This window comes from Pseudorasbora parva, chromosome 8 (genome assembly GCF_024679245.1).
Source record: "Pseudorasbora parva isolate DD20220531a chromosome 8, ASM2467924v1, whole genome shotgun sequence".
In the NCBI taxonomy this organism is placed as follows: domain Eukaryota; kingdom Metazoa; phylum Chordata; class Actinopteri; order Cypriniformes; family Gobionidae; genus Pseudorasbora; species Pseudorasbora parva.
Window position 1 is genome coordinate 48,978,467 of NC_090179.1, and position 27,977 is coordinate 49,006,443.

Sequence of the window (27,977 nt, forward strand, 5' to 3'; positions counted from 1 at the left end):
TTTATTTATTATTTAAGCAACTTTAATTGTCATTAGCAGGTCAAGCATACTCTACACTTAACCTCCAAAAACACTAACATAACACAAAAACTGAAATACCAACGTAACAGAACATTAATCATTAAAAAGTCTCTCCATTTTCTCATCTTGTTAAAATGCGTAAGATAGCTCTTTATTAAACACTTACTGGGTGAATTCAGCCCCTTTGCAAAGCATGATGGGAAGTGTAAGTCCGCTTTTTTGAGTTACTTGATTGAAACACGTTATTTAAAAATAAAAACATCAAGTTATGCCAAAGAGTAACGGTTTTACGTCAATATAACATGAAGCGATTACATTAGAACCAGAGACCTGATATAATAGTGTTTAATCGAGAGTGCTTATAGTGAACAGCATCATAAATATATAATCTCCAGTGTATTGATACAGCGATGCAACAGGAAATCAGATCTTTGGTTTCAAAGGAAGATGAGTAATAAATAGGTTGTTTTTAAAAGTTGACCTAGCTGAATAATTAACTATAGTTGATGATTTAGTCAGAAATTAGGTAATCTTTTAAAATTAACCTATGTAATATTTCCCTTTATGTTGTCTAATGATCGTTTAAAATGGTATTGCTGACACTTATGCCATGAACAGCTGTGAAGCTTTTAATTGGGTTGATATAATCCCTATATTTGTAAAAATATCTTGCAGTTGATGGCACACACACTTCAACATTCAGCAAAACACAACAATAGTAACAACAATGGTAGCTATCGTAAGTCAAAAGTAAATGTAATGTAAATTTTTGAGTACTCTGCATGTTTTTTTTAAGGTACGAGGACTCAAGCGAACTATACTCAGTAAGCATTTGTTAGCACAACGTGCTATTCCTATTTCACTTGTTGTTGTTTTTTTAAGGCAATCAGTTTGCATTCTTTTTTTATGTGAGTCTAACTAATTTGATTTTACAGTGTACGGTTTTCCTCAGTGTTTGTAATGTCTGCACAAAGGAAACACCAGGCAACTGCTCGACCCCTCATGGAGAATAATGATTTTATTCTCAAAAAATGTAAGTATTACTACGTAAAGGACAACTCCGGTGAGAAATGACCCTAGGGGTAATTAACAGATGGTTAGCGAGTAGATCGTTCTCTGGGATGCGTTTTCATGAAAATCGAATGTAAAGAGTTTTATCTCTAAACACAGATTAGCTTATAATGTTTGTCTATGGGGCACTGGGTAAGTGACGTTAAACCGCTAGTTAATACCACTAACAAGGCTCAACATAGCCTCACACTAACACGGCAGCATGATGAGGGTCCCTACACGCAAACCGAAGCATTGAGAACTGTGTAAGAGTACAAACAGTTTAATAAGAAGATACTTTATAAAGACAGGACATTACGTGTTTACAGATGGCAGCCATCTTGGAAAACAGTCTCGACAAGTCGAGCCACGAATGCTGTGCTAAGTGAGCTGCTCGATAGGAATTAAGTTTGTGAAATTTAACTACATGGACATTTATTTTTTTCTCTCTGTAGCGTTCAGTGCTTTTGTAGCTGGCACGCTCTGTCTGTCGCTGACTATTGCATTGTGTTTTCTCTCTCTCTGTACAATTTAAGAGAGCAAGAGTTCAGGATTCCTATCTTCAATCAGAATCAGCCTAACATAAGAAATAGTACAACTGAAACATGATGGAATAAAAATGATAGAATAGAAGAAGAGATAGAATACAAAACACAAGGTCTGATATGTTAGACATTTCTTAAGCTCTCAAACATAAATTTCTCGGCACATTTAAAAAAATAAAAAAATAAAAAATATATATACAGTGCCCTCCACAATTATTGGCACCCCTGTTTAAGATGTGGTCGTGCAATTCCTCTGAAAAATGTAATTTATTTTTTTCTAAATATATTTTTCTGTAGTTGCTAAAGTTGGTTAGAGTGTCTAGGAAAGTTTAATGAGTAATTGATGAGTTCCTGCTTCCCTGGGGTATAAATATGACGTGACACAGAGGCCTAATTCTCTTACCCATTTGTCAACATGGCAAAGACAAGAAAACACACCATTCCAGAAGGGCAGATGTGTGTCGACCTTCATAAGTCAGGCAACGGCTACAAGAAAATAGCCTCTCGCCTTAACGTCCCCGTATCTATAGTCAGAGGAATCATTAAGAAGTTTAAAACAACTAAACAGTGACAAACGGCTGGAAGAGGTCCCAAGGTTATCTTGCCACAACACATAGTGAGGAAGATGGTGAGAGACGTAAAGAAATGTCCTTCGCTCACTGTCACAGAAGAGCTCACTACATCAGAGAGTGGCATCATGGGGTCACAAAGTCTCCAAAGCAGCCATCAGGCGCTCTCTACAGGCCAGCAAGCTGTTCGGGAGGCATGCAAGGAAAACGTCTTTTCTCACGAACACTCACACGCGTACACGTCTGGAGTTTGATACGCGGTACTGGGACTTCAACTGGGATCGTGTGCTTTGGTCAGATGAGACTAAGATTGAGCTTTTGGCAACAGACACTCTAAGTGTGTCTGGCGTAAAACAAAAGATTAGTATGCCGGAAAGCACCTCATGCCCACTGTGAAGTATGGTGGAGGATCTGTGATGCTGTGGGCCTGTTTCTCTTCCAAAGGCCCTGGGAACCGTGTGTGGGTGCATGGCATTATGAATGCTTTGAACTACCAGGACATTTTAAATAAAAACCTTATGGCCTCTGCCAGAGAGCTGAAGATGGGTCGTCATCACCAGGATAATGATCCAAAACATGTGGCAAAATCTACATAAAAATGGTTCAGCAGTCACAAACTCAAGGTCGTCCCATGGCCATCTCAGTCCCCAAACCTCAACCCAACCGAAAACCTGAGGGGCGAGCTAAAGAGGAGGTTACATGAGAGACGACCCAGGACACGATGATCTGGAAAGATTGGGCAAAGAAGAATAGTCAGAGATCCCTCTCTCTGTGTTCTCCAATCTTGTGAAATGTTATAGGAGGAGATTAAGTGCTGTCTTGTTGGCAAAAGGGGTGGGTGGGGGGGGGGGGGACAAAGCATTAACATCAGGGGTGCCAATAATTGTGGGACACATGATTTAAAGTTTTTTTTTTTTTTTCCAAATCTGTGATTTTTTTTACCACCAAAGTAATGTACTTAAACGAAAGGTAGGATTTTTCTCTTTTTTTGCATTTGGGTTCTATGTTGTTTAAAAAAAGCGAGAATTTTTAGAAGTCCGCGACCACATCTTAAACAGGGGTGCCAATAATTGTGGAGGGCACTGTATATATATATATATATATACCACTCTACAATATTTCTCTGGTTAAATCACTAACAGAGACCCCTCCTCAATCAGCCAATCACTGTGTTCATAGTAAGCCTGATGACAACATCCATAGCAACAAGGTCAACCTCGCTCTTTCTCTTATCTTAAGACTGCGCTCTATTCCTTTGCTCTCAGCAGCTTTGTGACTACACTGCAAAATATGCTCTTCTTACTCAGTATTTTTGTCTTGTTTCTAGTCAAAATGTTTAAATATTCTTATATTAAGAAACATTTACTAGACGTAAATGAAGAAGTAAAACATTATTGTCTTGTTTTGGGGAAAATAACTCAAAATGAAGAGAGTTTTTGCTTAAAATAAGAAAATAAGATATGGATTCAGTCCATAATACATGTATGTATGTGAATGTTGTATGCATACATGCATATAAATATGTCTGCATGTTCTTTGGGTAACTGAATGTTAGTGTTTTCGGTGAAAGTTACTATGACTTCTGCAGCCTGTCCACAGCTCTTGGGAAGAAACTGTTCTGTAGCCTGTTGGTGTGTGTTCGCGGGGTTCTTAATCTACCTGAGGGGAGGGTAGTGAAAAAGAAGTTTCCAGGGTGTGAGGGGTCCTGCTGGATATTTGTAGCGTGTGAGAAGACGGTTTGAATGGATGTCACTCAAATTTGAAAGTGGAGAGCCGACAATCCTTTCGGCGGTCTTCACAACCCGCTGCAGGGCTTTTTTTTCCGTAACGGTGCAGCTGGAATACCACACAGTACAGCAATAAGTTAGAACACTTTCTATCGTGCAGCGGTAGAAGCTGATCAGCAGCCTCTGGGGAAGCTTGTTGCGTCTCAGGGTCCTTAGAAAGAAAAGTCTTTGCTGGGCTCTCTTGACGATGCAGGTGGTGTTTAAAGTCCAGGTCAGGTCCTCAGTAATATGAACTCCCAGAAACTTAAAACTTAAGACTCTCTCTACCTCCTCTCCATTAATACATAGACCACTGTGGGATGTTTTTTTGCTTCGCCTGAAATCTATTATGATTTCTTTTGTTTTTTTTGTATTAAGAATGAGGTCGTTTTCCTTACACCAAGTAGTTAGTATCTGGACCTCCTCTCTGTATGCAAGTTCATTATTGTTGGTTATAGTCCCACTATAGTTGCATCGTCTGCAAATTTAATGAGAGTATTTGAATTATGGGAGGAGGTACAGTCGTGGGTGAACAGAGAATAAAGTGCTGGACTGAGAACACAGCCTTGGGGGACCCCAGTGCTTACAATGATGTTATGAGAGCAGTGGTGGTCCAACCTGACGTGCTGGGGTCTATTAGTGAGAACATTTTCAATCCAGTGGCAGAGAGGGGCTCCCAGACCCAGTATTTTTTGCAGTTTGTTGACCAGTTTTATTGGATTGATGGTATTAAATGCAGAAGAGTAGTCCACAAACAACATCCTGACGTAGCTGTTGGGATTTTCCAAGTGTGTAAGAGCTGCGTGCAGTGCAATTGAGATTGCATCGTCTGTGGATCTGTTGTTCCTATATGCAAACGGATGTTTGTCATGATCAGAGGGGATACATGATTTAATGTGAGACAAAACCAATCTCTCAAAGCATTTCATAATCACCGGGGTGAGAACAATTGGCCGGTAATCATTCATGCTAGTGATAACAGAGGTTTTGGGTATAGGTATTATAGTAGCTGTTTTTAGACAGATGGGGACAGTGGCTTGTTGTAATGACAGGTTGAAGATGTGTGTGAATACTACAGTGAGCTGATCAGCACATGCCTTCAAGGGATCCCCTGGTGTTGAGACTTGTATGGCTTAATATAACATAAATGATGTCTCTTACTGAATTATGTAGTAGAAAACCCATGAAAGATCTACGTTATTTTAAAAATCGATTTTATATTTGGACCATGGGCGGCGCCATTTTGTTTGCGTTCTGGGTTGATGACGTAGATTGGTTGCACTCCTCAATCAGCTGGCGTTACCCGTAGCTATTTTTACCACAACGCAACTCGACAATTGTTTCAGAGTTAAACAAAACCAATGAATTGCTTTGTAATTGTACTTAAAACACACTCAAACACACATGTGCACACAAAGTCACCTACACAAGTCACAAACAGATCGGCGGGCGCGCACACGACAGGCTCTGTCTCAATCGAGATGTTGGGCTGCTCAGTCTCCACGACAGGGGCTGAATCTGAAATCGACCCTATACCCTGAAATAGGGCATTATTTGAAGGGACAGCTATTTTTGTAGTGTTGTCCGACACCATAGTGGACATGTTTGAGTGCAGTCATTCAGTCTCACGTTGCACCGCAATAACGAGTGTACAGCCGATTTACAAACAGCTGTCCGACTTCACGCACTCAAACATACATGTGCACACAAACTCTCTCGCTCACACAGACTCACACACACCCCAACAGATCGGCGCGAACACACACACACACACACACACACACACACAACCCAACAGATCGGAGCGAACACACACACACCCCAACAGATCAGCGCGAACACACACACGCACGCACTGCGTGCGCGCATACATAACCCTCAATCTATTCCCTGTGTTGATATCCTAGATAGACTGTTGATAGTAGATTAACTATAATGCCTAATGTGACCAGCAGAGGGAAATATCTAGGTAGGACGATGGGATAAAGTAACGTGAGGAAGAGAGGCAGGATGTTTTGGTGATGATGCATGCGATTGAGACAGAGCAGTCAGTCAGGTGTGTGTGTGCGCGCCCGCCGATCTGTTTGTGACTTGTGTAGGTGAGTTTGTTTGCACATGTATGTTTGAGTGTGTTTTAAGTACAATTACAAAGCAATTCATTGATTTTGTTTAACTCTGAAACAATTTTCGAGTTGCATTGTGGTAAAAATAGCTACGGGTAATGCCAGCTGATTGAGGAGTTCAACCACTCTACGTCATCAACCTAGAACGCAAACAAAATGGCGCCACCCATGGTCCAAATATAAAATCTATTTTTTAAATAACGTAGATCTTTCATGGGTTTTCTACTACATATTTCAGTAAGAGACATCATTTATGTTATATTAAGCCATACAAGTCTCAACACCAGGGGATCCCTTTCAGTACTCGTCCTGAGATGCCATCTGGTCCTGTTGCTTTATTGCAGTTGATGTTAGATAGTACTCTCTTCACGTGATAGTTCTCGATAGTGAATGTCTGGTCACTCTCTGGAAAGCTGGTGTCTGCATCTGCGTCTAACCTCCTGCTGAAACTGGAGCATTCCCCAAAGCGAGCGAAGAATGTGTTTAGCTGATCAGGAAGAGAGGGATTCGAGGAGATGGAATGGTTATTGCTCTTCTTATAGTCAGTGATGTTCCTTACACCTTGCCACATAGCACGGGGGTTATTTTCATTGAATTTGTTCTTGATTCGTTGCTTGTACTCCTGCTTGGCTTGAGTGATGCCTCTGTATAAATTAGCCCTAGCCCTCCCGTACTCCTCCCTATCCTGTGATCTCAATGCTATATCCCGAGTTCTGAGCAGCTTCCGCACACTGTTGTTAAACCAAGGTTTTTGATTGGGATATACCTTAATTTGTTTCTCCAATGTTACATTATCTGTGCAAAACTGTATGTAGTACAGGACTGTGGTGGTGTATAGATCAAGGTCTGACTGTTCAAAGAGCTCCCACTTGGTATCCTCAAAACAGTCCTGCAGAGCTGAAGAAACCTCCTCAGTCCAGATCTGTACTGTCTTGATTTGTGGCTTTGTTCTGTTGAGAAGAGGCTTATAGGCTGGCGTCAGAAACAGGGACAAGTGGTCTGACTGTCCGATATTAGGTGAACGGTGAGTTTTATAAGCCCCAGGGACATTTGTGTAGACCTGGTCCAGCGTTTAATTTTTTCTTGTTTTAATGTCCACATTTTTATAAAATTTGGGCAGAACAGCCTTTAAACATGACTGATTAAAATCACCTGCCATGATAAAAAAGCTCTCTGGGTGTTTGTTTTGCTGCTTGCAGATAGCGTCATGTAGCTTTGCCATGGCTAGCTTAACATTAGCTCGCGGGTGGACATAAACAGCAATTATAAAGACTGTTGTAAATTCCCTGGGCAGGTAAAATGGTCTGCATTTAAGTGTTAAAAATTCCAAATTCGGACAACAATGTCTCTCAATAACAGCTGTGTTAGTGCACCAACTGTTATGAATGTAAACACACACACCTCCTCCTCTGGCCTTACCGGAATTGGCTGTGCGGTCTGCACGGTAGAGGGAGCGGCCCACTAGTTCGGCGGCAAGGTCAGGAATGTTTTCATGCAGCCAAGTCTCCGTAAAAACTGTGATACAGCTATCTAGATGGTTGTTGGTAACTCGCAATCTCACATCGTCCATCTTATTAACAAGGGAGCGGGCGTTTGCTAAGAAGATGCTGGGAACTACAGGTTTGTGGGGGGCTAATTGTAACCTTGCTCGAATACCGGCTCTCTTACCCCGCTTCTGCTTCCTCTCACATCTTTGCCTGCATCTCCTCTCAGTTGGTCTGTTGTTGTTGATCTTCGTGCGTGTCGCTGAGCATATAATCTCTAACGGGATGGAATCAGAGTCACTGGGAACATATCCCAAACAGCAGTCCCTTAGATGTAAGATTTCCATTCGTGTATAAGTTTTAACACTACTATTACTAAAGCTGCTAAAAAGAGAGCTCCGGGTCGCTGCGTCTAACCGTGCCGCCATCTTGGATCGCGAATAAGAACCTCTTTGGGACGTTGACAAGTACATGGACCAACGTTAATGGGGAAATTTTAACTTTTAATTGCCTTTATTTCGCCTAATATTATTTTACATTGTTTATTTTCTTTCTTCTTTCTCACTCTCTTTATATTGGCCTGTACTAGTCATTCACATATTATTATCGTAGTCTATCATCTTATAACTTTTATAAACATGACTGATGGCAAGAATGTGCAGACACCACTTAGCCTCGGGGATGCTGGGGTGGTAAGCCTGGGGAGGGGCAGGTTTATGAGTAGGGAGGAGAGCACGCCAGTTAGAGGTGTTGGTATACTAGGCAGACCTGTACTCTCATCCACTCGTTTTCACTCTGATGAATATTCCCCCACACCACACATTCGTAATGTTGGGGATACCACAGATATTGGGAGCAGTGTTTGTTCAGGGGGCCGTCCTGTACACTCATACAGCAACACACAGATGAACATTCCCCACGTCCTCCGGTGTCTGGTCCAGCTGCGAGTTCAGCAGACCTAGGGAGTCTCATCACACAATTAGCTCACGAAATTGGAGAGAACATTGTTAGCCAACTACAGAGATCTGTTGAAAGTGCAGATAGCCAAACCACTCCTACACCTAGCCTGAACTTAGGATACGGACAGTCTGACTTGAACATGACTGGAGTACAGTTAGTTATGAAAGCAGATGTCAAAGAGCCGCCATACTTCAGGGGGGACAGAACAGACAAACACACAGTGTATGAGTGGGAAGAAATTATGAGCGTTGACCTGAAAAAGAGGGGTGTCTCCCTGCAAGAGTACTCCCAGGAGATAATGTCAAGACTAATGGGAAAGGCTAGAGACATTGTCAAAGTTACGCTGCGCAGCATGCCGTCACTGCAGCCGGCTGAAAACCCAAAGCTCGTCTTTGATATTCTGAAACAACATTTCAGTGAAGTAACTTACTCTTCGATGCCTTTGGCAGATTTCTATAACACCCTTCTTTTGGCTGGAGAAAGTCCCATGGACTATTGGATACGCTTGAATAAGGCTGTGGATGTCGCGGATGAGTGTCTGAGGAGGCAGGGGCGAAACATTGAAGACCCATCTCATGAAGTTACAATGATGCTGGTGAAACACTGTCCTGACCCTGCACTTACAAGTGTCCTAAAATGCAGAACAGCAGAAAAATGGACGGCAAATGAGCTTCAGGAACACCTTGTTAAACATCAGAGAGAGGCCAGAACAATGTCTCAAGCCAAATCTTACCGGCCAAAGAACATTGGTGTACATGGGCAGACATCAGCAATTGAGACGGACACTGCTAATAACACTGCAGACCTTGCCTGCTACCCGACGGCAATGGGGCTCCCATCCTCCTCTCAGACTGAGGGCTTCTGTATCCAGTCTCTTATTGGATTGCTGAATCGTGTGTTGGAGCAAACAGCCCAGACAGCAGCAGCCGCGCCACAGAGCTGGAGGCCAGCAACCTTCGTTCAGAGTAGATGCAAAATCTGTCAGTCTGCTGAATACTCAACTACTGCACACTGTAGGCAGGCAAACCTCTGTATGGGCTGTTACAAGCCCGGCCATTGGAAGAGAGAGTGCCAACAATAGTTCTCACCGAGATGGAAGAGCAGGGAATCATATTGAAATCGGTAAGTGAATATGCTTCCCTACTTGTGATGGTTTGAAAGAAAAACGGCGATCTCCGTATATGCACAGACTTTTGATGGCTGAATGCGAGAACCGTCAGGGATGCTCATCCTTTGCCCCACCAATACTTGGCTGCCCTTGGCGGTAACATTGTCTTGAGCACCATGGACCTCACGTCCGGTTTTTATAACCTCCCCATGTATGAGAAGGACAAAAAGTATACCGCCTTCACAACACCCCCAGGCCTACACGAATATAACAGAATTCCGCAGGGGCTTTGCAACAGTCCGGCATCTTTCATGAGGATGATGCTGAGTATCTTCGGTGATCTTAATTTCACCAGTCTATTGTGCTATTTAGATGATCTCCTGATTTTTGCCCCAAATTAACAGCTGGCCCTTAGCAGACTGGAGGTTGTTTTTCAGAGGCTGCGGGAGCACAACCTGAAGTTGAGTCTGAAAAAGTGCAATCTGTTGACAGTTTCTCGGACACATTGTTGACGGTAACGGTGTTGCTGTTGACCCAGAGAAAGTGAGGTCATTGCCGGCCAACAGCGCCGGCCAAGAACCAACACCCAGTCACAATTAGCACCAGTACAGCCTGAACTTGAGCACGGTGGAGCTAATTTAAACTAAATAGCTCACATACGGAAAGGGTATGTGTGAGCGTTAAAGCATCAACCCTTGAGGAAAGTGAAGAATTGAAGGAGATGTATGTCAATGTTTGTAAGACAATGTCCGATAATTGCACCGTAATTGTTCAGAACATTCACACAGTCAAGGCATTCAGCGAGTTATTTCATGCACCAGTGACAGTTAATAGCCGTGCTCAGTTACAAGGGCTCCTCGATACCGGGTCCATGGCCTGCATGAAAAGTGAAGAATCAGAGCAGAGACTGCTATCAGATAGTGTCTTGTTCCAACAGCAAGAACTCCTGCAGCGCATCATTCTTGTTGGTTGTGGGGGAGTACAGGTGAGCCCCAAATGCATGTATGACATGGAACTGAGTTTGTATGGGGTGACCACCTTGTGGTCACTGGTCAGAAAGACGACATCATAGTAGGCACCAACATGCTGAAATGTGTGCTGCATCAGCTAAAAAAAATAGAAGAATTATTGGACACCAATCTCCAGCAACACAAGAGGATCTTCAGATGGCGAACAGTTTTTGGAAATGATGACAAGTCTCACGAGCTGGAGGGGTGAAGATGTCCTGGAAAAAGTAGGGAAGCTAACTCAGGCTGTAACTCTCCTTCCCAAACATGAGTATTTGCTGTGGGGTAGACTGCTGAGTAGTGTGCCCAAGTCACCTGGGAGCACAGTTATGGTGGAGCCAACAACCATCAGGTGTGTGCCTCGAGGCATCATGGTGGGGAGAGTGGTAACGCCACTGTGGGGAGATGGCTGGACTCCCATGAAAATTACCAATGTCTCTGACAAACCACTCACCCTGTGAAAAAAACAGCAAGCTTGCAGATGTCTCTACTTGCATTGCATTGAAGACCTCACACTGTTCCAGGGTTTCTGTCAGAGTAACATGGGTTCTGTTGGAGTGACTTATGTGGAGCAGGATGAAAACTCTGATCTGAAAGACAGGTCACAGAAGTCTGGCCTAGAAAATGTCAACATTGATCTTTGTGAAGTGAGTCCTTCCATCAGGCTCCAACTTGTGACGTTGCTGGAAAAGTATCAGGATGTATTTTCAAAACATCACCTGGACTGTGGGGAAGCCAAGGGCTTTGTGCATAGAATCCGCCTCACTGACGACCGTCCCTTCCGCCTTCCATATCGCAGAGTGCCGCCAGCCCATTATCAAAAGCTGCGTCTAGTTCTCAACGAGATGGAAGAGCAGGGAATCATACGGAAATCGATGAGTGAATATGCTTCCCCACTTGTGATGGTCTGGAAGAAAAATGGGGATCTCCACATGTGCACAGACTTTCGATAGCTGAATGTGAGAACCGTCAGGGATGCTCATCCTTTGCCCCATCAATCGGACTGCTTGGCTGCCCTTGGCGGTAACGCTGTCTTCACCACCATGGACCTCACGTCTGGTTTTTATAACCTGCCCATGCATGAAGAGGACAAAAAGTATACCGCCTTCACAACACCACTAGGCCTACACGACTATAACAGAATGCCGCAGGGGCTTTGCAACAGTCCGGGCGTCTTTCATGAGGATGATGCTGAGTATCTTCGGTGATCTTAATTTCACTAGTTTATTGTGCTACTTAGATGATCTCCTGATTTTTGCCCCAAATTAACAGCTGGCCCTTAGCAGACTGGAGGTTGTTTTTCAGAGGCTGCGGGAGCACAACCTGAAGTTGAGTCCTAAAAAGTGCAATCTGTTGCGGAGGTCCGTGAAGTTTCTCGGACACATTGTTGACAGTGACGGTGTTGCCTTTGACCCAGAGAAGGTTGAGGTCATTGACAAAATGTCTAAGAAAGACTTGATGGAAGATGATTGCTGCACTCCTTCAGTCCGCAGAGTGAAGTCGTTTCTGGGGATGGTATTTTATTACCAACATTTTATACCAAATTGCTCCTCCATTGCAAAACCCCTGTTCTCCCTCACAGCTGGCCAAAAACGAAGAGGAAAGGTTGGGAAGTCCAGCCAAAATCCAGGAGTATACTGAAAGCTCAAACCTGCAGAATGGACCCCTGACTGTGACGCCGCTTTCGCCAGTCTCAAGGAAAAGATCCTGAACTGTGTGGTTCTTAACCATCCAGACTTCTCTAAGCCCCTGGTTCTGTCCATTGATACGTCTCTTGATGGCCTTGGGGCCATTCTGTCCCAGGTACCAGAAGGGGAAATGAAGGCACGCCCTATTGTCTTCGCTAGTAAGACCCTCACTTGCTCAAAAAGGAGGTATCCTGCCCACCGCCTGGAGTTCTTGGCGCTCAAATGGAGTGTTTGTGAAAAATTCAGCCACTGGTTGAAGGGCCACACTTTCACGACACTGTATTCTTGCAAAGACCCTTGAACCCGCGGCCCGAGCTCCTTTGGAGAGCATACGTACTTCTGCACCCATGGAAGTGGTGTGCATTGATTTTTGGAGTGCTGAGGACTGTAAGCAAAGATCTGTGGATGTGTTGGTCATAACAGACCATTTCACAAAATTGGCTCATGCATTCCCCTGTGTCAACCAAACTGCAAAGCAAATAGGTTATGGGATAACGTGTTCTGCATTTATGGTTACCCAGAACGAATACATTCAGATCAGGGAGCCAATTTTGAGAGCAAACTCATAGCTGAACTCCTCAGCCTCACAGGAATCGTGAAGACACACACAACGGCATACCATCCTATGGGAAATGGGCAAACTGAAAGGTTCAACAGGACGCTTGGCAGTATGCTGCGCACCCTACCATTGGCAGCTAAACAACACTGGGCCCAACAGATACAGACTTTGACCTTTGCGTATAATGCCACAATTCCTGAAACAACTGGATATCCTCCATTTTATTTGATGTATGGTCGAGTCCCCAGGTGGATATGGTCTTCAAACAGCTCTTGAAGGATCCAGTTGTGGTGAATTATAAGACCTATGCAGAGAAGCTGATGGCAGACCTCCATGTGGCTGCAGGCATAGCTCAGCATCACACGAGAAAAAAACAGCAACATCAAGCTGATGGTTACAATAAGGCAGTACGTGGAACCCACTTGAATGTTGGTGACCGAGTTTTGCTTGCCAATAAAGCAGAGAGAGGAAAGAAGAAGTTGGCGGACAAGTGGGAGCCCACTGTGTATACTATCATAGACCGGAACCCTCCAACTCATGTTTGCAAAGTCAGGGTTTAGAATGGGAAAACCAAAGTCGTCCATCGGAATCTAATGTTGGATGTGAGCTTCTAACCTGTCCCAGAACAAAACAGGGAAGGAAAGGATGAGGATGCAACAGATGTGGTCAGTGAGTTTCTCTCGCTGTCCCTCACCCCGCTGCTTGCCACAAATAGGTATTGGGAGAGTTATTTGTCATGTAAGTGCGCCCTCTATTGGATCGAGTGATGGTTACGTGTTGGATTTTTACGTTGCTCTCTCAGTTTGCTTCCTGTTTGACTGAGAGAGGCTGATTCTTATTGAAGAAAGAAATCCTGAACTCTTGCTCTCTTAAATTGTCCAGAGAACACAACGCAATAGTCGGCAATGGTCAGAGCCTGCCGGCTACACTCTTAGATCCGCTTCCTCTTCTGCTTATTCCACACTCATTGTTACACATACACAGGGTCCATGTGGAGATAATGGAAAAATTTCTCTGAGCCCAATTTGGGTTGCCATGCAGTGCCCAAGTAACACACACAGACCTTCAAAAGAGTTGTGTTATGATCATCAACAATTTAGTGACAGTTTTATCAACAGTTGAACACTTGAGCTGAATGCAACAAGATCACACTTCAGCTTTTATTCCTCAGAAACACACACACACACACACACACACACACACACACACACACACACACACACACACACACACACACACACACATTATAAGTGTTATAAAAAGCTCCAACCTCCTCTTCTGTTTGTTTGAAGAGTTGTTGTCGTCGAAGACGTTAAAAACTCAGACTCAGAGAAAAACAGACACCCGTATTTCAGGTGAGTTTGGGGTTGAAGTACAAGGTCATGTTCATTGTGTAAATCCATGCACAGCATATCCTATAATATGATATAAATGTAGTATTTGTTTCTTGTCTTCCAGCATCTGTTCTTCTAATCTGAGGGATTTGACTGAGTCGAGATGCTGCTGATCATTGAAGCTCTTCTTCTCATTTCAGCAGCTCTAGGACAGGTAAGCTTGAGTTCTGGTGTGAATATTACAGATATGAACACTGATGATGGAGTGATCATTATCATTCCTGTTGCTTCAGGATCACAGAGCTGCTGAAGGACAGATATTTCCATTGGATATGGCACCGGATTCTGTTGATGACTATTATTACGGCTGTAGAGTTAAAATGGCAAAGGAGGTGAAGACAAATTATCTGAAGAAGGAACTCGATAACTCTGAATTTGGAAAAGCTTGGCAAGAAAGTGAAAAGAAAGCATCAAAAAAGTCTCTGAAACGTCATAACTCAGTAGCCATTTATATGTACACTAACACAGATTTTAAAATATATGATAAATTCAATAACGACGGTCGTAATGGGAAAAAATCCTATGCAGCCAGGACATACAAATGGTATTCACTTCAGTTTCTGTTAACAGAAGCGATCGAGACTCTGAGAAAAAAACAAACTGGATGCTTTAAAACTTTCCGTGGTACAAATGTTCAATTCAATGGGCGTGTTTCTACATACATTCGTTTTGGTTCATTTACATCCTCCTCTCTTAATCAATACATAGCACAGCGTTTCGGAAAAAAATCTTGCTTTGAAATCTACACATGTTTAGGTGCTGATGTGTCTGAATATTCTAGGCTTCCTTATGAGAAAGAGGTGCTGATTCCTCCTTATGAGATGTTTAATATCACCGCTGTCAGGACAAAACAAAATGAGACAGATCTCTGGTGTGAGACTGTGTTCACGTTGAGTCACCATGGAACAAGAAGTGAACTTAACTGTGCTTTATTCAAGAAGCCAACCAAGACCATAGGAATGTACAATGCTGAAAAAAGTGTTTTGAAATGACATGATATAACCATGTACATCAGTTTAATACCTCTGATGTGACTCTATGTTTATCACGAAAATCTATTGAAATATAAGCGACCTGAACTGTGCAGTATAATCCAACAGTGGAAATTGCTTTCTTTGACATTGTAACAATTTTATCATTATTTCGTGTGTTTAGCTGTAGACTGCATGTTTCTTGTTATCAAACATTGTTTGTTCACAAGCTAAACTTCAGAAAATGATAGTGCTTAAGTTTGTTTTTGTTTTTCATTTTCAACTTCTGTCAACCAAATAAATCTCAATAAATCTTTTTCATAAACAAAATAATTTGTAATTGCATGTTATGATGAGAACATTAATCAAAGAGATCAACTGGGATCTTTTCCAAGAGGATGTGATGTTGAAATTTTTCTTCTTCTTTTAAAGTAAAATGAAAGTAAATTGCATAAAATGTATTCTGTAAATATTGAACATTTTAGACTTGAAAATGAAGACTATTTAGTTTGTTTGCATTATTGCTGGCATATATGACATTTTCCATAGTCCCTCTTTTTATTGTGTGTAAATGGGCATCTGAATAAATAAAATAATAAATAATAATAAAAAAAATAAAAAAATAAATATATATATTGTACCTTAACCTACCCAACTCAGTTCCCTAGACCTGGGGCCTGTTCCATGATGGTAGTTTAACAAACTCAGGGTTAAAGGATTAGTTTTGAGTTGACAAAACCAAACCATTGTATTAAGGCTTTGTTGGTCCCATGATGCTGATCATCAACTTTCTTTGTCAACTCAGACTTTGATCCTGAGTTCAGGAGTTTAGCTGTGACATCAGTAGTGAACAGCCAATCACACGCTGTGGAACTGAGATTCACTTCTCACCAGACAATCAGTGAGATTAATTTCTCTCTTCTGCAGAATATTGCATGATTGGAAAATATTGAGAATTAAAATAAAAATAAAATACACAGCAAGATGAAAAGCTGTCTATGATAGAGGACAACTTTAAGAAAAAATAGTATACATCAATGCAAGTAAAAGTTATGAAGTTAGTTTAGTTGATATAGAGAAAATTGAACATTAAGCTCAGTAAGCTTCTTCTTTTTTAATAGGCTAGTTTTATTTATTGATTTTAAAGCTTATCCATATGACTTTATGCAGGGGATGTAATTTATATGACTTATGTATTAATTTTAACAAAGTGCCTATTAATGATTGATTAACTAAAATTATTAAGGTATAATAATTACATAAATTATATCTAAATCATTCAAAATTATTATTTTTTATAAATAAGCATTGTTAAAAGCCAGATGCTTTAGTCTTTAAAAACCCTTTACAATGCAGTGACCTTTAATTTGGAGTAGAAACAGGGGGAGTGACTTTATTGCATTAGAGGTGTGTCACTTTACTCACAGCTGATTGGTCCAATTTCAGATTGAGATCTCTTACCCAGAACATAACCTGCCCCAGAGCAGGTTAGCTGTGGAGCGTAAGTTACTATGGCGATGAACACGGCTAAAAGCCAAACCACTTTAATGGTACCTAAAACACAGGATTGGCACAAACTAAGCTTAAACAAATCTGGCTAGCCAGCTAAACCAGCTTCATGGTACAGGCCCCTGGATCCAGTCCTAAACCTATCCAACTCCACCCCCTGAATCTGGATCCAATCCTAAACCTACCCAACTCCACCCCCTGAATCTGGATCCAATCCTAAACCTTCCCAACTCCACTCCCTGTTTCTGGATCCAATCCTAAACCTTCCCAACTCCCCTCCCTGTTTCTGGATCCAATCCTGAACCTACCCAACTCAGTTCCCTAGACCTGGATCCAATCCTAAACCTTCCCAACTCCACTCCCTGTTTCTGGATCCAATCCTAATCCTACCCAACTCCACTCCCTGTTTCTGGATCCAATCCTAAACCTACCCAACTCCACTCCCTGTTTCTGGATCCAATCCTAAACCTTCCCAACTCCACTCCCTGGATCTGGATCCAATCCTGAACCTACCCAACTCAGTTCCCTAGACCTGGATCCAATCCTAAACCTTCCCAACTCCACTCCCTGTTTCTGGATCCAATCCTAATCCTACCCAACTCCACTCCCTGTTTCTGGATCCAATCCTAAACCTACCCAACTCCACTCCCTGTTTCTGGATCCAATCCTAAACCTTCCCAACTCCACTCCCTGATTCTGGATCCAATCCTAAACCTATCCAACTCCATCCCCTGAATCTGGATCCAATCCTAAACATATCCAACTCCACTCCCTGTTTCTGGATCCAATCCTTAACCTGCCCAACTCCACCCCTGTTTCTGGATCCAATCCTAAACCTTCCCAACTCCACTCCCTGTTTCTGGATCCAATCCTAAACCTTCCCAACTCCACTCCCTGTTTCTGGATCCAATCCTAAACCTTCCCAACTCCACTCCCTGGGCTAACCCTTTAAATTGTGTCATTTAAGAGTTTAAATAGTTGTTTTTTATGTAGTATGTAGTATTTCCAAGAATTTCACATTTATTTTCAACAAATAGCCAATTTTACACATTGGGTCTCTCTTTAACCAGACAGATTTTCTTAGGCATTCCTCACTCAGTAGCGTAGCATGGGGGAATTCAGGACTCCTGCATTATCTGCCATTCCAGAGTCTACAACTGTCAAGGCTGTCAGCAAAGCCATCTCAAGGTTTTTAGGTCTGGTGTCCTAGGCCATTGGAATCACTTTCCGGTGGTCCCTGCACTCCTAATTCTAATTTGGCAATATACGCAAATTCATTCATCATGACCCTTACAATGCATGATGAGTATTCTCTAGCTGTTAAGTAATTGTACACTCAATATTGTGATGCATTATGGGATTGAATAAAATGTTGATTTATCTTGAACTCTGTAATGTAAAGAGCATGGAAAAACCTGAACTAATAATGTAATAATCAATGCAAGAATGTATACCTGTTATATATTATGCTGTACCCACATTGGATTGGCAGATTGATAGAAGAGTCAGGGAGATTAGGGAATTATTTCAGCATGAACCTACCAGTGCATTATGGGTATTCTCTTGCCAGCTGCCCCATCAACTTTAACTTTCATATAGTCAGAGCTGCTCAAAGTGCAACTTAGGCTTGTAGGCATTTTTTTAAGCCTTTTTTAGCCAGTGTGAAACCACAAAGAGTTGCGTTATGAGTAGACAGTTGAATTGAGCTAAAAGCAACAAGATCACACTTCAGTTGTTAATCCTCAGAACACACACACACACACACACACACACACACACACACACACACACACACACACACACACACACACACACACACACACACAAGTTCAAGATCCTCATAAACCTATTTTTTGAAGAGTCGTTGTCGTTGAAGACGTTGAAAAACAGACACCCGTATTTCAGGTGAGTTTGGGGTTGAAGTACAAGGTCATGTTTATTGTGCAAATCCATGCACAGCATATCCTATAATATGATATAAATGTAGTATTTGTTTCTTGTCTTCCAGCATCTGTTCTTCTAATCTGAGGGATTTGACTGAGTCGAGATGCTGCTGATCATTGAAGCTCTTCTTCTCATTTCAGCAGCTCTAGGACAGGTAAGCTTGAGTTCTGGTGTGAATATTACAGATATGAACACTGATGATGGAGTGATCATTATTATTCCTGTTGCTTCAGGATCACAGAACTGCTAAAGGACAGATATTTCCATTGGATATGGCACTGGATTCAGTTGATGACTATTATTTTGGCTGTAGAGGGGACATGGCAAAACAGGTGGAGACAAATTATCTGGAGAAGGAACTCAATAACTCTGAATTTGGAAAAGCTTGGCAAGAAGGTGAAAGTAATGCATTAAACGATACCTTGAAACGTAATAACTCAATTGCTATTTATGTGTACACTAACACAGCTTTTAAAATATATCATAAATTCAACAATGACACTCATCATGGCAAACAAAACTACACAGACATGAAATACAAATGGTATTCACTTCAGTTTCTATTAACAGAAGCGATCGAGACTCTGAGGAAAACACCAACTGAATGCTTTAAAACTTTCCGTGGTACAAAGGTTCAGTTTAATGGGCGTGTTTCTACATACATTCGTTTTGGCTCATTTACATCCTCCTCTCTTGATCAATACATAGCACAGCGTTTCGGAAAAAAATCTTGCTTTGAAATCTACACATGTTTAGGTGCTGATGTGTCTGAATATTCTAGGCTTCCTTATGAGAAAGAGGTGCTGATTCCTCCTTATGAGATGTTTAATATCACCGCTGTCAGGACAAAACAAAATGAGACAGATCTCTGGTGTGAGACTGTGTTCACGTTGAGTCACCATGGAATGAAAAGTGAACTTAACTGTGCTTTATTCAAGAAGCCAACCAAGACCATAGGAATGTACAATGCTGAAAAAAGTGCTTTGAAATGACATGATATAACCATGTACATCAGTTTAATACCTCTGATGTGAGACTGTGTTTATCGTGAAAATATCTATTGAGAAATGAGCAACCTGATTTGGGCAGTATAATCCAACAGTGGAAATTGCTTTCTTTAACATTGTAACAATTTCAACATTATCTTGTTGTGTGTTCACCTGTAGACTGCATGTTTCTTGTTATCGAACATTGATTGTCTTCCTTTATTGAGTCATTTTGTCTGATTGCACGATTATATTCACAAGCTAAACTTCAGAAAATTATAGTGCTTAAGCAGTTTTTCAGTTTCAACTTTTTCAACTTTTAGTATTCAACCGAATAAATCTCAATAAATATTTTTCATAAACAAAATATTTTGTTATTGCATGCTATGGTGGGAACATAAATTAAAGAGATCAACTGGGAACTTTTCCAAGTGGATGTGATGTTGAATGTTTTTTTTTCCGTCTTAATGAAAAACTAATTCCGTAAAATGATAGTAAATTGCATAAAATGTATTTTGTATTTTGAAAATGTTAGACTTGAAAATGATGACTATTTAGTTTTTTGCATTATTGCTGGCATTGTTTGTATTTACTTTGCTATAGTCCCTTTTTTATTGTGTGTAAATGGTCATCTGAATAAAAACAAAAAAATAAATAAAAATTAAGTGCTTTACTATTTTTTCTTAGCCTGACAAGCCAGACCCACATCCAGATGTTTGGTCTGGAAACTCTCCATTGACGGCTCAATCCGAGGGGCGGGATAAACGGCTGTCTTTCAAACTCCCTCTGCACACGATAGGATAGCGCTACACCAACCAGAGCAACGAAGGTGAAACAGAGCTTGTTGACAGATTAAACATTCAACGTATGTCGGCTAAACTCTGAACACATCTTCCCTTCTTCAGAATGACTTCAGTGCCGTTCTTTGTTCTTTTCTCAGAGAAAAGCTTAACTCAAGTCTTCCAGAGTCGCGGTCAAAGCTGATTTGAAAGACCGCCGTTCGCCAGTTTCTGTGTTTACTAGAAGCACGCAAACGCAACTCGGCCGTGGTCATTATGGCCCCGCCCACCGACTCTATACACGATGTGATTGGCCCGTCCAGAGTGAGGGGAATACAGCTCAGATAGGTATTGAGAGTTCCTAGACGACACTTGCTGGCAGATTAAATTTGCTGCCGCTAGGGTGTGTCTAGATTTCTAGGCTAATTTTGTCTGCCTTTCTAGTAAAACGGCAAATTGAAAATTCATCCTACTGCACTCCCTGTATCTAGATCCAATTCTGAACCTACCCAAATCCACTCCCTGAATCTGGATCCTGTCCTAAACCTACCCAACTCCATCTACTGAATCTGGATTCAGTCCTAAACCTGTCCAGCACCACCCCCTGGATCTGGATCCAATCCTAAACCTATCCAACTCCATCCCAGAATCTGGATCCAATCCTAAACCTATCCAACTCCATCCCCTGAATCTGGATCCAATCCTAAACCTATCCAACTTCACCCCCTGAATCTGGATCCAATCCTAAACCTATCCAACTCCACCCCCTGAATCTGGATCCAATCCTAAACCTACCCAACTCCACTCCCTAAATCTGGATCCAATCCTAAACCTATCTAAATCCACCACCTGCATCTGGATCCAATCCTAAACCTACCCATCTCCACTCCCTGAATCTGGATCCAACCTTAAACCTACCCAACTAAACTCCACCAGCTGCATCTGGATCCAATCCTAAACCTATCCAACTCCATCCCCTGGATCTGGATCCAATCCTAAACCTACCCAACTCCACCCCCTGAATCTGGATCTGGATCCAGTCCTAAACTTAACCTACTGCACGCCCTGTATCTGGATCCAATTCTAAACCTATCCAACTCCACTCCCTGGATCTGGATCCAATCCTAAACTTACATAACTCCCCTCCCTGGATCTGGATCCAATCCTAAACCTACCCAACTCCAACCCTTAAATCTGGATCCAATCCTAAACCTATCCAACTCCACTCCCTGGATCTGGATCCAATCCTAAACCTATCCAACTCCATCCCCTGAATCTGGATCCAATCCTAAACCTATCCAACTCCATCCCCAGGGCCCAGTTTTTCAAAAGGTTTAATCCAGATAAAATTGATTTAGTAATCCTTTTTTTTTTTGCGTTCTGTGATCACGTAATCCAGTTTACTTTTGGAGACAGTTTTTTAAAGCAATATCGGATTGGATCAACCGGATCCAGATAGGAACTTTTCAGGATCACCAAATCTGGATAACCAGTGCTCAAACTGGATAGGAAATCACAATGTAGAACTATAGATATGTAAAGAACAACAAGTTGAATAGCCAGTGTGTGGTCAATATAAGTTTATTTTTATTTGAAATAAAAACACACACATTTAAAAAAAAATTACAAACAAGAAAAACCCCACCCCATCCTCTTCCAGTAGTCCGCTCATCTGAGACCTACAACACAAACACTGGACATTGAGGATATTTATAACAAGTATCAGGTCTAGATGTACTGTAATCATTGCATGCATCACTAATAAATATTCTGAAAACAAAGATATTTTCGATTGTGATGAATATATATATCAATTAGTGACAGAATAAAATTTATTGTTTTTGGTCAATTTTGACAGCTGTTTGGGGGATTATTTTATGAGGCCAAACTCTTTCTACTTTGCTGTAGGCCTATACTGAAAGACGGAATACGTGAAAGCCTACCTAATCACTGTAGCCTGATGGGTGAACAAATAAAATTAAAACATTATAAATAAATAGGATATCTTGTAAGATACTGCATTGATCCAAATATAGTATAATTTGATACATTTTTAAAGTTTTCATTACATTTTGGGCATGAAATCCACACTGAATCCACCCTTCTGATGGGATCAGTTTAATCCAGATTTTTTGGAACAAAGTGATCCAAATCCTACAAAAAAGTTCTGAAAAACCCAAACTAAAGGTTTGATCCGGATCAAAACCAAGATTGGATTACATGATCTAATCCGATTATGTAATCCGTTTTTTCTTTAAAAAACACATTTTCAAGATTTGATCCAATCCATTATCCAAAATTCTATTGGATTACTTTTGAAAAACTGGGCCCAGAATCTGGATACAATCCTAAACCTACCCAACTCCACTCCCTGGATCAGAATTCAATCCTTAAACCTTCCCAATTCCACTCACTGGATCTGGATCCAATCTTAAACCTATCCAACTGCACTCCCTGGATCTGGATCCAACCCTAAACCTATTTATCTCCACTCTCTGGGCTAACCCTTTAAATTGTGTCTTTTAAGAGTTTTAAACAATTATTTTATGTAGTTTCCATTTCAATGAACTTATTCTCAACAAATAGCCAATTTTACACACTGGGACTCTCTATAACCAGACAGATTTTCTTGGCACTCCTCACTCAGTAGCGTAGCATGGCATTATCTGCCATTCCAGAGTCTACAACTCTCAAGTCCATCAGGAAAGCCATCTCAAGGTGTTTGGGTCTTGTGTCCTAGGCCATTGAAACCACTTTCCGGAGGTCAGTCCGCTGCTAATTCTAATTTGGCAGATACGCAAATTTATTCGTCATGACCCTTACAATGTATGATGAGTATTCTCTAGTTGTTGAGTAATTGTACACTCAATATTACAATGCATTATGGGATTGAATTAAACTTTGATTTATCTTTAACTCTGTAATGGAAACAGATTGTAAAAAACTAAAAACTAAAAAAGTACATTGGATTTAGGATACATTGATTAGCTGGTTCAAGTGTGTTGGATTAGGGCTGGAGAACAGCGGCCCTCCAGAAGCGAAGAGGAAGACCTTTGTTTTAAGTGTCTACATGTGTTTTACAAGAAATTCATGATCTTGTACAAACAGTTCTTTTGTTTAATTCAGAATATGTCTTCCAACTGTAATTGTCATAGAGTCAGAGCTGCTCAAAGTTCAACGTATGCATGTAAAGGTGTTATTTAAGCCTTGTTTTAGCCAGTGTGAAACAACAAAGAGTTGTGTTGGAACGAGATCAACAGATTACCTGAGCTAAAAGCAACAAGATAACACTTCAGCTGTTATTCCTCAGAAAACCACACACACACACACACACACACACACACACACACACACACACACACACACACACACACACACGTTGGTCTATGTGGTTTACAGTGACTCTCCATAGGCGTAATGGTTTTTATACTGTACAAACTGTATTTTCTATCCCCTTACACTGCCCCTGCCCCTAAACCTACCCATCACAGGAAACATTCTGCATTTTTACTTTCTCAAAAAAACATCATTTAGTATGTTTTTAAGGCCATTTGAATTATGAGGACATTTGATATGTCCTCATAAACCACATTTATAGTGTAATACCAGTGTAATACCCATGTAGTTATACAAATTTGTGTCCTCATAAACCACATAAACAGGCTCACACACACACACACACACACACACACACACATACACACACACACACACGTATTTTATAAAAATGGTGCCATTCACCGAGATGCTGCTGATCATTGAAGCTCTTATTCTCATTTCAGCAGCTCTAGGACAGGTAAGCTTGAGTTCTGGTGTGAATATTACAGATATGAAAACTGATGATGGAGTGAGCATTATGATTCCTGCTGCTTCAGGATCACAGAGCTGCTGAAGGACAGATATTTCCATTGGATATGGCACTGGAGTCAGTTGATGACTATTATTACGGCTGTAGAGGTAATCCCAATCCTGAACCTACCCAACTCCACCCTCTAGATCTTGATCCAACCCTAAATCTATCCAACTCCACTCCCTGAATCTGGATCCAACCCTAAACCTTCCCAACTCCACTCTCTGGATCTGGATCTAACCCTAAACCTACCCAACTCCACCCCCTGGATCTGGATCCATTCCTAAACCTACCCAACTCCACTCCCTGTATCTGGATCCAATCCTAAACCTACCCAACTCCACCCCCTGGATCTGGATCCAATCATAAATCTACCCAACTCTACCCCCATGATCTGGAACCAATCCTAAACCTACCCAACTCCACTCTCTGGATCTGGATCTAACCCTGAACCTACCCAATTCCACCCCCTGGATCTGGATCCAATCCTAAACCTACCCAACTCCACCCCCTGGATCTGGATCCAATCATAAATCTACCCAACTCTACCCCCATGATCTGGAACCAATCCTAAACCTTCCCAACTCCACTCTCTGCATCTGGATCTAACCCTAAACCTACCCAACTCCACCCCCTGGATCTGGATCCATTCCTAAACCTACCCAACTCCACCACCTGCATCTGGATCTAATCCTAAACCTACACAACTCCACTCCCTGTAGCTGGATCTAACCCTAAACCTACCCAATTCCACCCCCTGGATCTGGATCCAATCCTAAACCTACCCAACTCCACCCCCTTTGATCTGGATCCAATCATAAATCTACCCAACTCTACCCCCATGATCTGGAACCAATCCTAAACCTACCCAACTCCACCCCCTGGATCTGGATCCAATCATACATCTACCCAACTCTACTCCCTGGATCTGGAACCAATCCTAAACCTATCCAACTTCACTCCCTGAATCTGGATCCATTCCTAAACCTACCCAACTACACTCCCTGGATCTGGATCCAATCCTAAACCTATCCAACTCAACCCCCTGGATTTGGATCCAATCCTAAACCTACCCAACTCCACCCCCTGGGTCTGGATCCAATCCTAAACCTACCCAACTCTACCCCCATGATCTGGATCCATTCCTAAACCTACCCAACTTCCCTCACTAGATCTGGATCTAACCCTAAACCTACCTAACTCCATTCCTTGGACCTGGATCTGGATCCAATCATAAACCTACCCAACTCTACTCCCTGGATCTGGATCCAATCCTAAACCTTCCCAACTCAACCCCCTGGATCTGGAACCAATCCTAAACCTACCCAACTCCACTCCCTGAATCTGGATCCAACCCTAAACCTTTTTATCTCCACTCTCTGGGCTAACCCTTTAAATTTTGTCTTTTAGGAGTTTTAGGCCATCAGGAAAGCCATCTCAAGGTGTTTGGGTCTTGTGTCCTAGGCCATTGAAACCACTTTCCGGAGGTCAGTCCGCTGCTAATTCTAATATGGCAGATACGCAAATTTATTCGTCATGACCCTTACAATGTATGATGAGTATTCTCTAGTTGTTGAGTAATTGCACACTCAATATTACAATGCATTATGGGATTGAATTAAACTTTGATTTATCTTTAACTCTGTAATGGAAACAGATTGTAAAAAACTAAAAACTAAAAAAGTACATTGGATTTAGGATACATTGATTAGCTGGTTCAGGTGTGTTGGATTAGGGCTGGAGAACAGCGGCCCTCCAGAAGCGACGAGGAAGACCTTTGTTTTAAGTGTCTACATGTGTTTTACAAGAAATTCACGATCTTATACAAACAGTTCTTTTGTTTAATTCAGAATATGTCTTCCAACTGTAATTGTCATAGAGTCAGAGCTGCTCAAAGTTCAACTTATGCATGTAAAGGTGTTATTTAAGCCTTGTTTTAGCCAGTGTGAAACCACAAAGAGTTGCGTTGGAACGAGATCAACAGATTACCTGAGCTAAAAGCAACAAGATCACATTTAAGCTGTTATTCCTCAGAAAAACACACACACACACACACACACACACACACACACACACACACACACACACACACACACACACACACACACACACACAAACACACTATAAAAAGCTTCAAGCTCCTCATCGGTTTATTTGAAGAGTCGTTGTCGTTGAAGACGTTGAAAAACAGACACCCGTATTTCAGGTGCGTTTGGAGTTAAAGTACAAGGTCATGTTCATCGTGCAAATCCATGCACAGCATATCCTATAATATGATATAAATGTAGTATTTGTTTCTTGTCTTCCAGCATCTGTTCTTCTAGATCTTCTGAGGGATTTGACTGAGTCAAGATGCTGCTGATCATTGAAGCTCTTCTTCTCATTTCAGTGGCTCTAGGACAGGTAAGCTTGAGTTCTGGTGTGAATATTACAGATATAAACACTGATGATGGAGTGATCATTATTATTCCTCTTGCTTCAGGATCACAGAACTGCTAAAGGACAGATATTTCCATTGGATATGGCACCGGATTCTGTTGATGATCAATATATTGGCTGTAGAAAGGACATGAAAAAACAGGTGGAGACAAATTATCTGCAGAAGGAACTCGGAAACTCAGCTGATTTTAGAAAAGCTTGGCAAGAAAGTGCAAAGAATGTTAGCCATAGTTTTCGGAGCAAATTAACAAAAAAACACAAAATTGCCCTCTATATCTACAGTCACCCAAATATTTCAAATATTCAGATATATCGCAAATTCAACAATGACACTCGTCATGGCAAACAAAACTACACAGAGAGGAAATACACATGGTATTCACTTCAGTTTCTATTAACAGATGCAATACAGATTCTGAAGAAAACACAAAAAAGATGCTTTAATACTTTTCGTGGTACAAATGTTAAATTCAATGGGAGTGTTTCTACACAAGTTCGTTTCGGCTCATTTGCATCCTCCTCTCTTTCTCGTGCCAGAGCAAAAAATTTTGGAAATACGTCTTGTTTTGAAATCCAAACTTGCGAAGGTGCTAATGTGACAAAATATTCTAGGCTTCCTTATGAGAAAGAGGTGCTGATTCCTCCTTATGAGACGTTTAATATCACCGCTGTTAAGACAAGACAAAATCAGACAGAGCTCTCAAGACAATACCAGGAAAATCCCTGGTGTGAGACTGTGTTTGTGTTGAACAGCACTGGAACAAGAAGTGATCTGAATTGTGCTCTGTTCAACAATTTAACCAAGACCATAGGAAAACAATATGGTGTGCGCTGAACAAAGTGTTCTCTATGTGCATGATATAATCATAAACAGTATATCAGTTCAGCACACAAAACGAGTTGCTTTCTTTAATGTTGTACTAATTTTAACTTTAGTTTATCAACTAAGTAGAAACCTTTGATACTGCATGTTGCAATAACTTGCTGTTATTGATTGTCTTGTTTTATTGCACAGAACAATGTATGATTTGTTTTTAAAAGTAATCATTTGAAAAATAATGTGTAGAGCTTTTTTCATGTTTAACTTCTGTAAACCAAATAAATCTCTCAAAACATCTTATTTTTCTCATGATTCTCTTTGATGAAACATTTTGGTGTTTGCATGTTACAGTGGGAAAATATAGCAAAAATATAGGGAAATATTGCTTCGCAACATTATCATATG

At 41.3% G+C, this 27,977-nt stretch overlaps 3 protein-coding genes across 4 annotated transcripts in view; all 3 read left to right on the top strand.

Moving 5' to 3' along the window:
• Window positions 1-14,329: 14,329 nt before the first annotated feature.
• LOC137085356 (erythroblast NAD(P)(+)--arginine ADP-ribosyltransferase-like) lies at window positions 14,330-15,647 on the top strand. The gene is made up of 2 exons (XM_067451916.1): window positions 14,330-14,428; window positions 14,508-15,647. The coding sequence occupies exons 1-2, from the start codon at window positions 14,378-14,380 to the stop codon at window positions 15,264-15,266; spliced, it is 810 nt and encodes a 269-aa protein (XP_067308017.1). The 5' UTR covers window positions 14,330-14,377; the 3' UTR covers window positions 15,267-15,647.
• A 3,910-nt stretch (window positions 15,648-19,557) lies between these two features.
• The window catches only part of lsamp (limbic system associated membrane protein), a 509,713-nt gene continuing 501,293 nt past the window's right edge, over window positions 19,558-27,977 (top strand). The window contains exon 1 of the mRNA XM_067451502.1: window positions 19,558-19,567. The gene's annotated coding sequence lies outside the window, so the exon portion shown is untranslated. The remainder of the gene's footprint in view (window positions 19,568-27,977) is intronic.
• Window positions 24,336-27,872, top strand: LOC137085357 (NAD(P)(+)--arginine ADP-ribosyltransferase 2-like). Of its 2 annotated transcripts, XM_067451918.1 has the most exons (4): window positions 24,336-24,420; window positions 25,724-25,800; window positions 26,623-26,716; window positions 26,796-27,872. In XM_067451918.1, the coding sequence occupies exons 3-4, from the start codon at window positions 26,666-26,668 to the stop codon at window positions 27,585-27,587; spliced, it is 843 nt and encodes a 280-aa protein (XP_067308019.1). In that variant the 5' UTR covers window positions 24,336-24,420; window positions 25,724-25,800; window positions 26,623-26,665; the 3' UTR covers window positions 27,588-27,872. The 2 variants fall into 2 exon arrangements, with proteins under 2 accessions (XP_067308019.1, XP_067308018.1); XM_067451917.1 differs by lacking the exons at window positions 24,336-24,420; window positions 25,724-25,800 and adding an exon at window positions 26,481-26,519.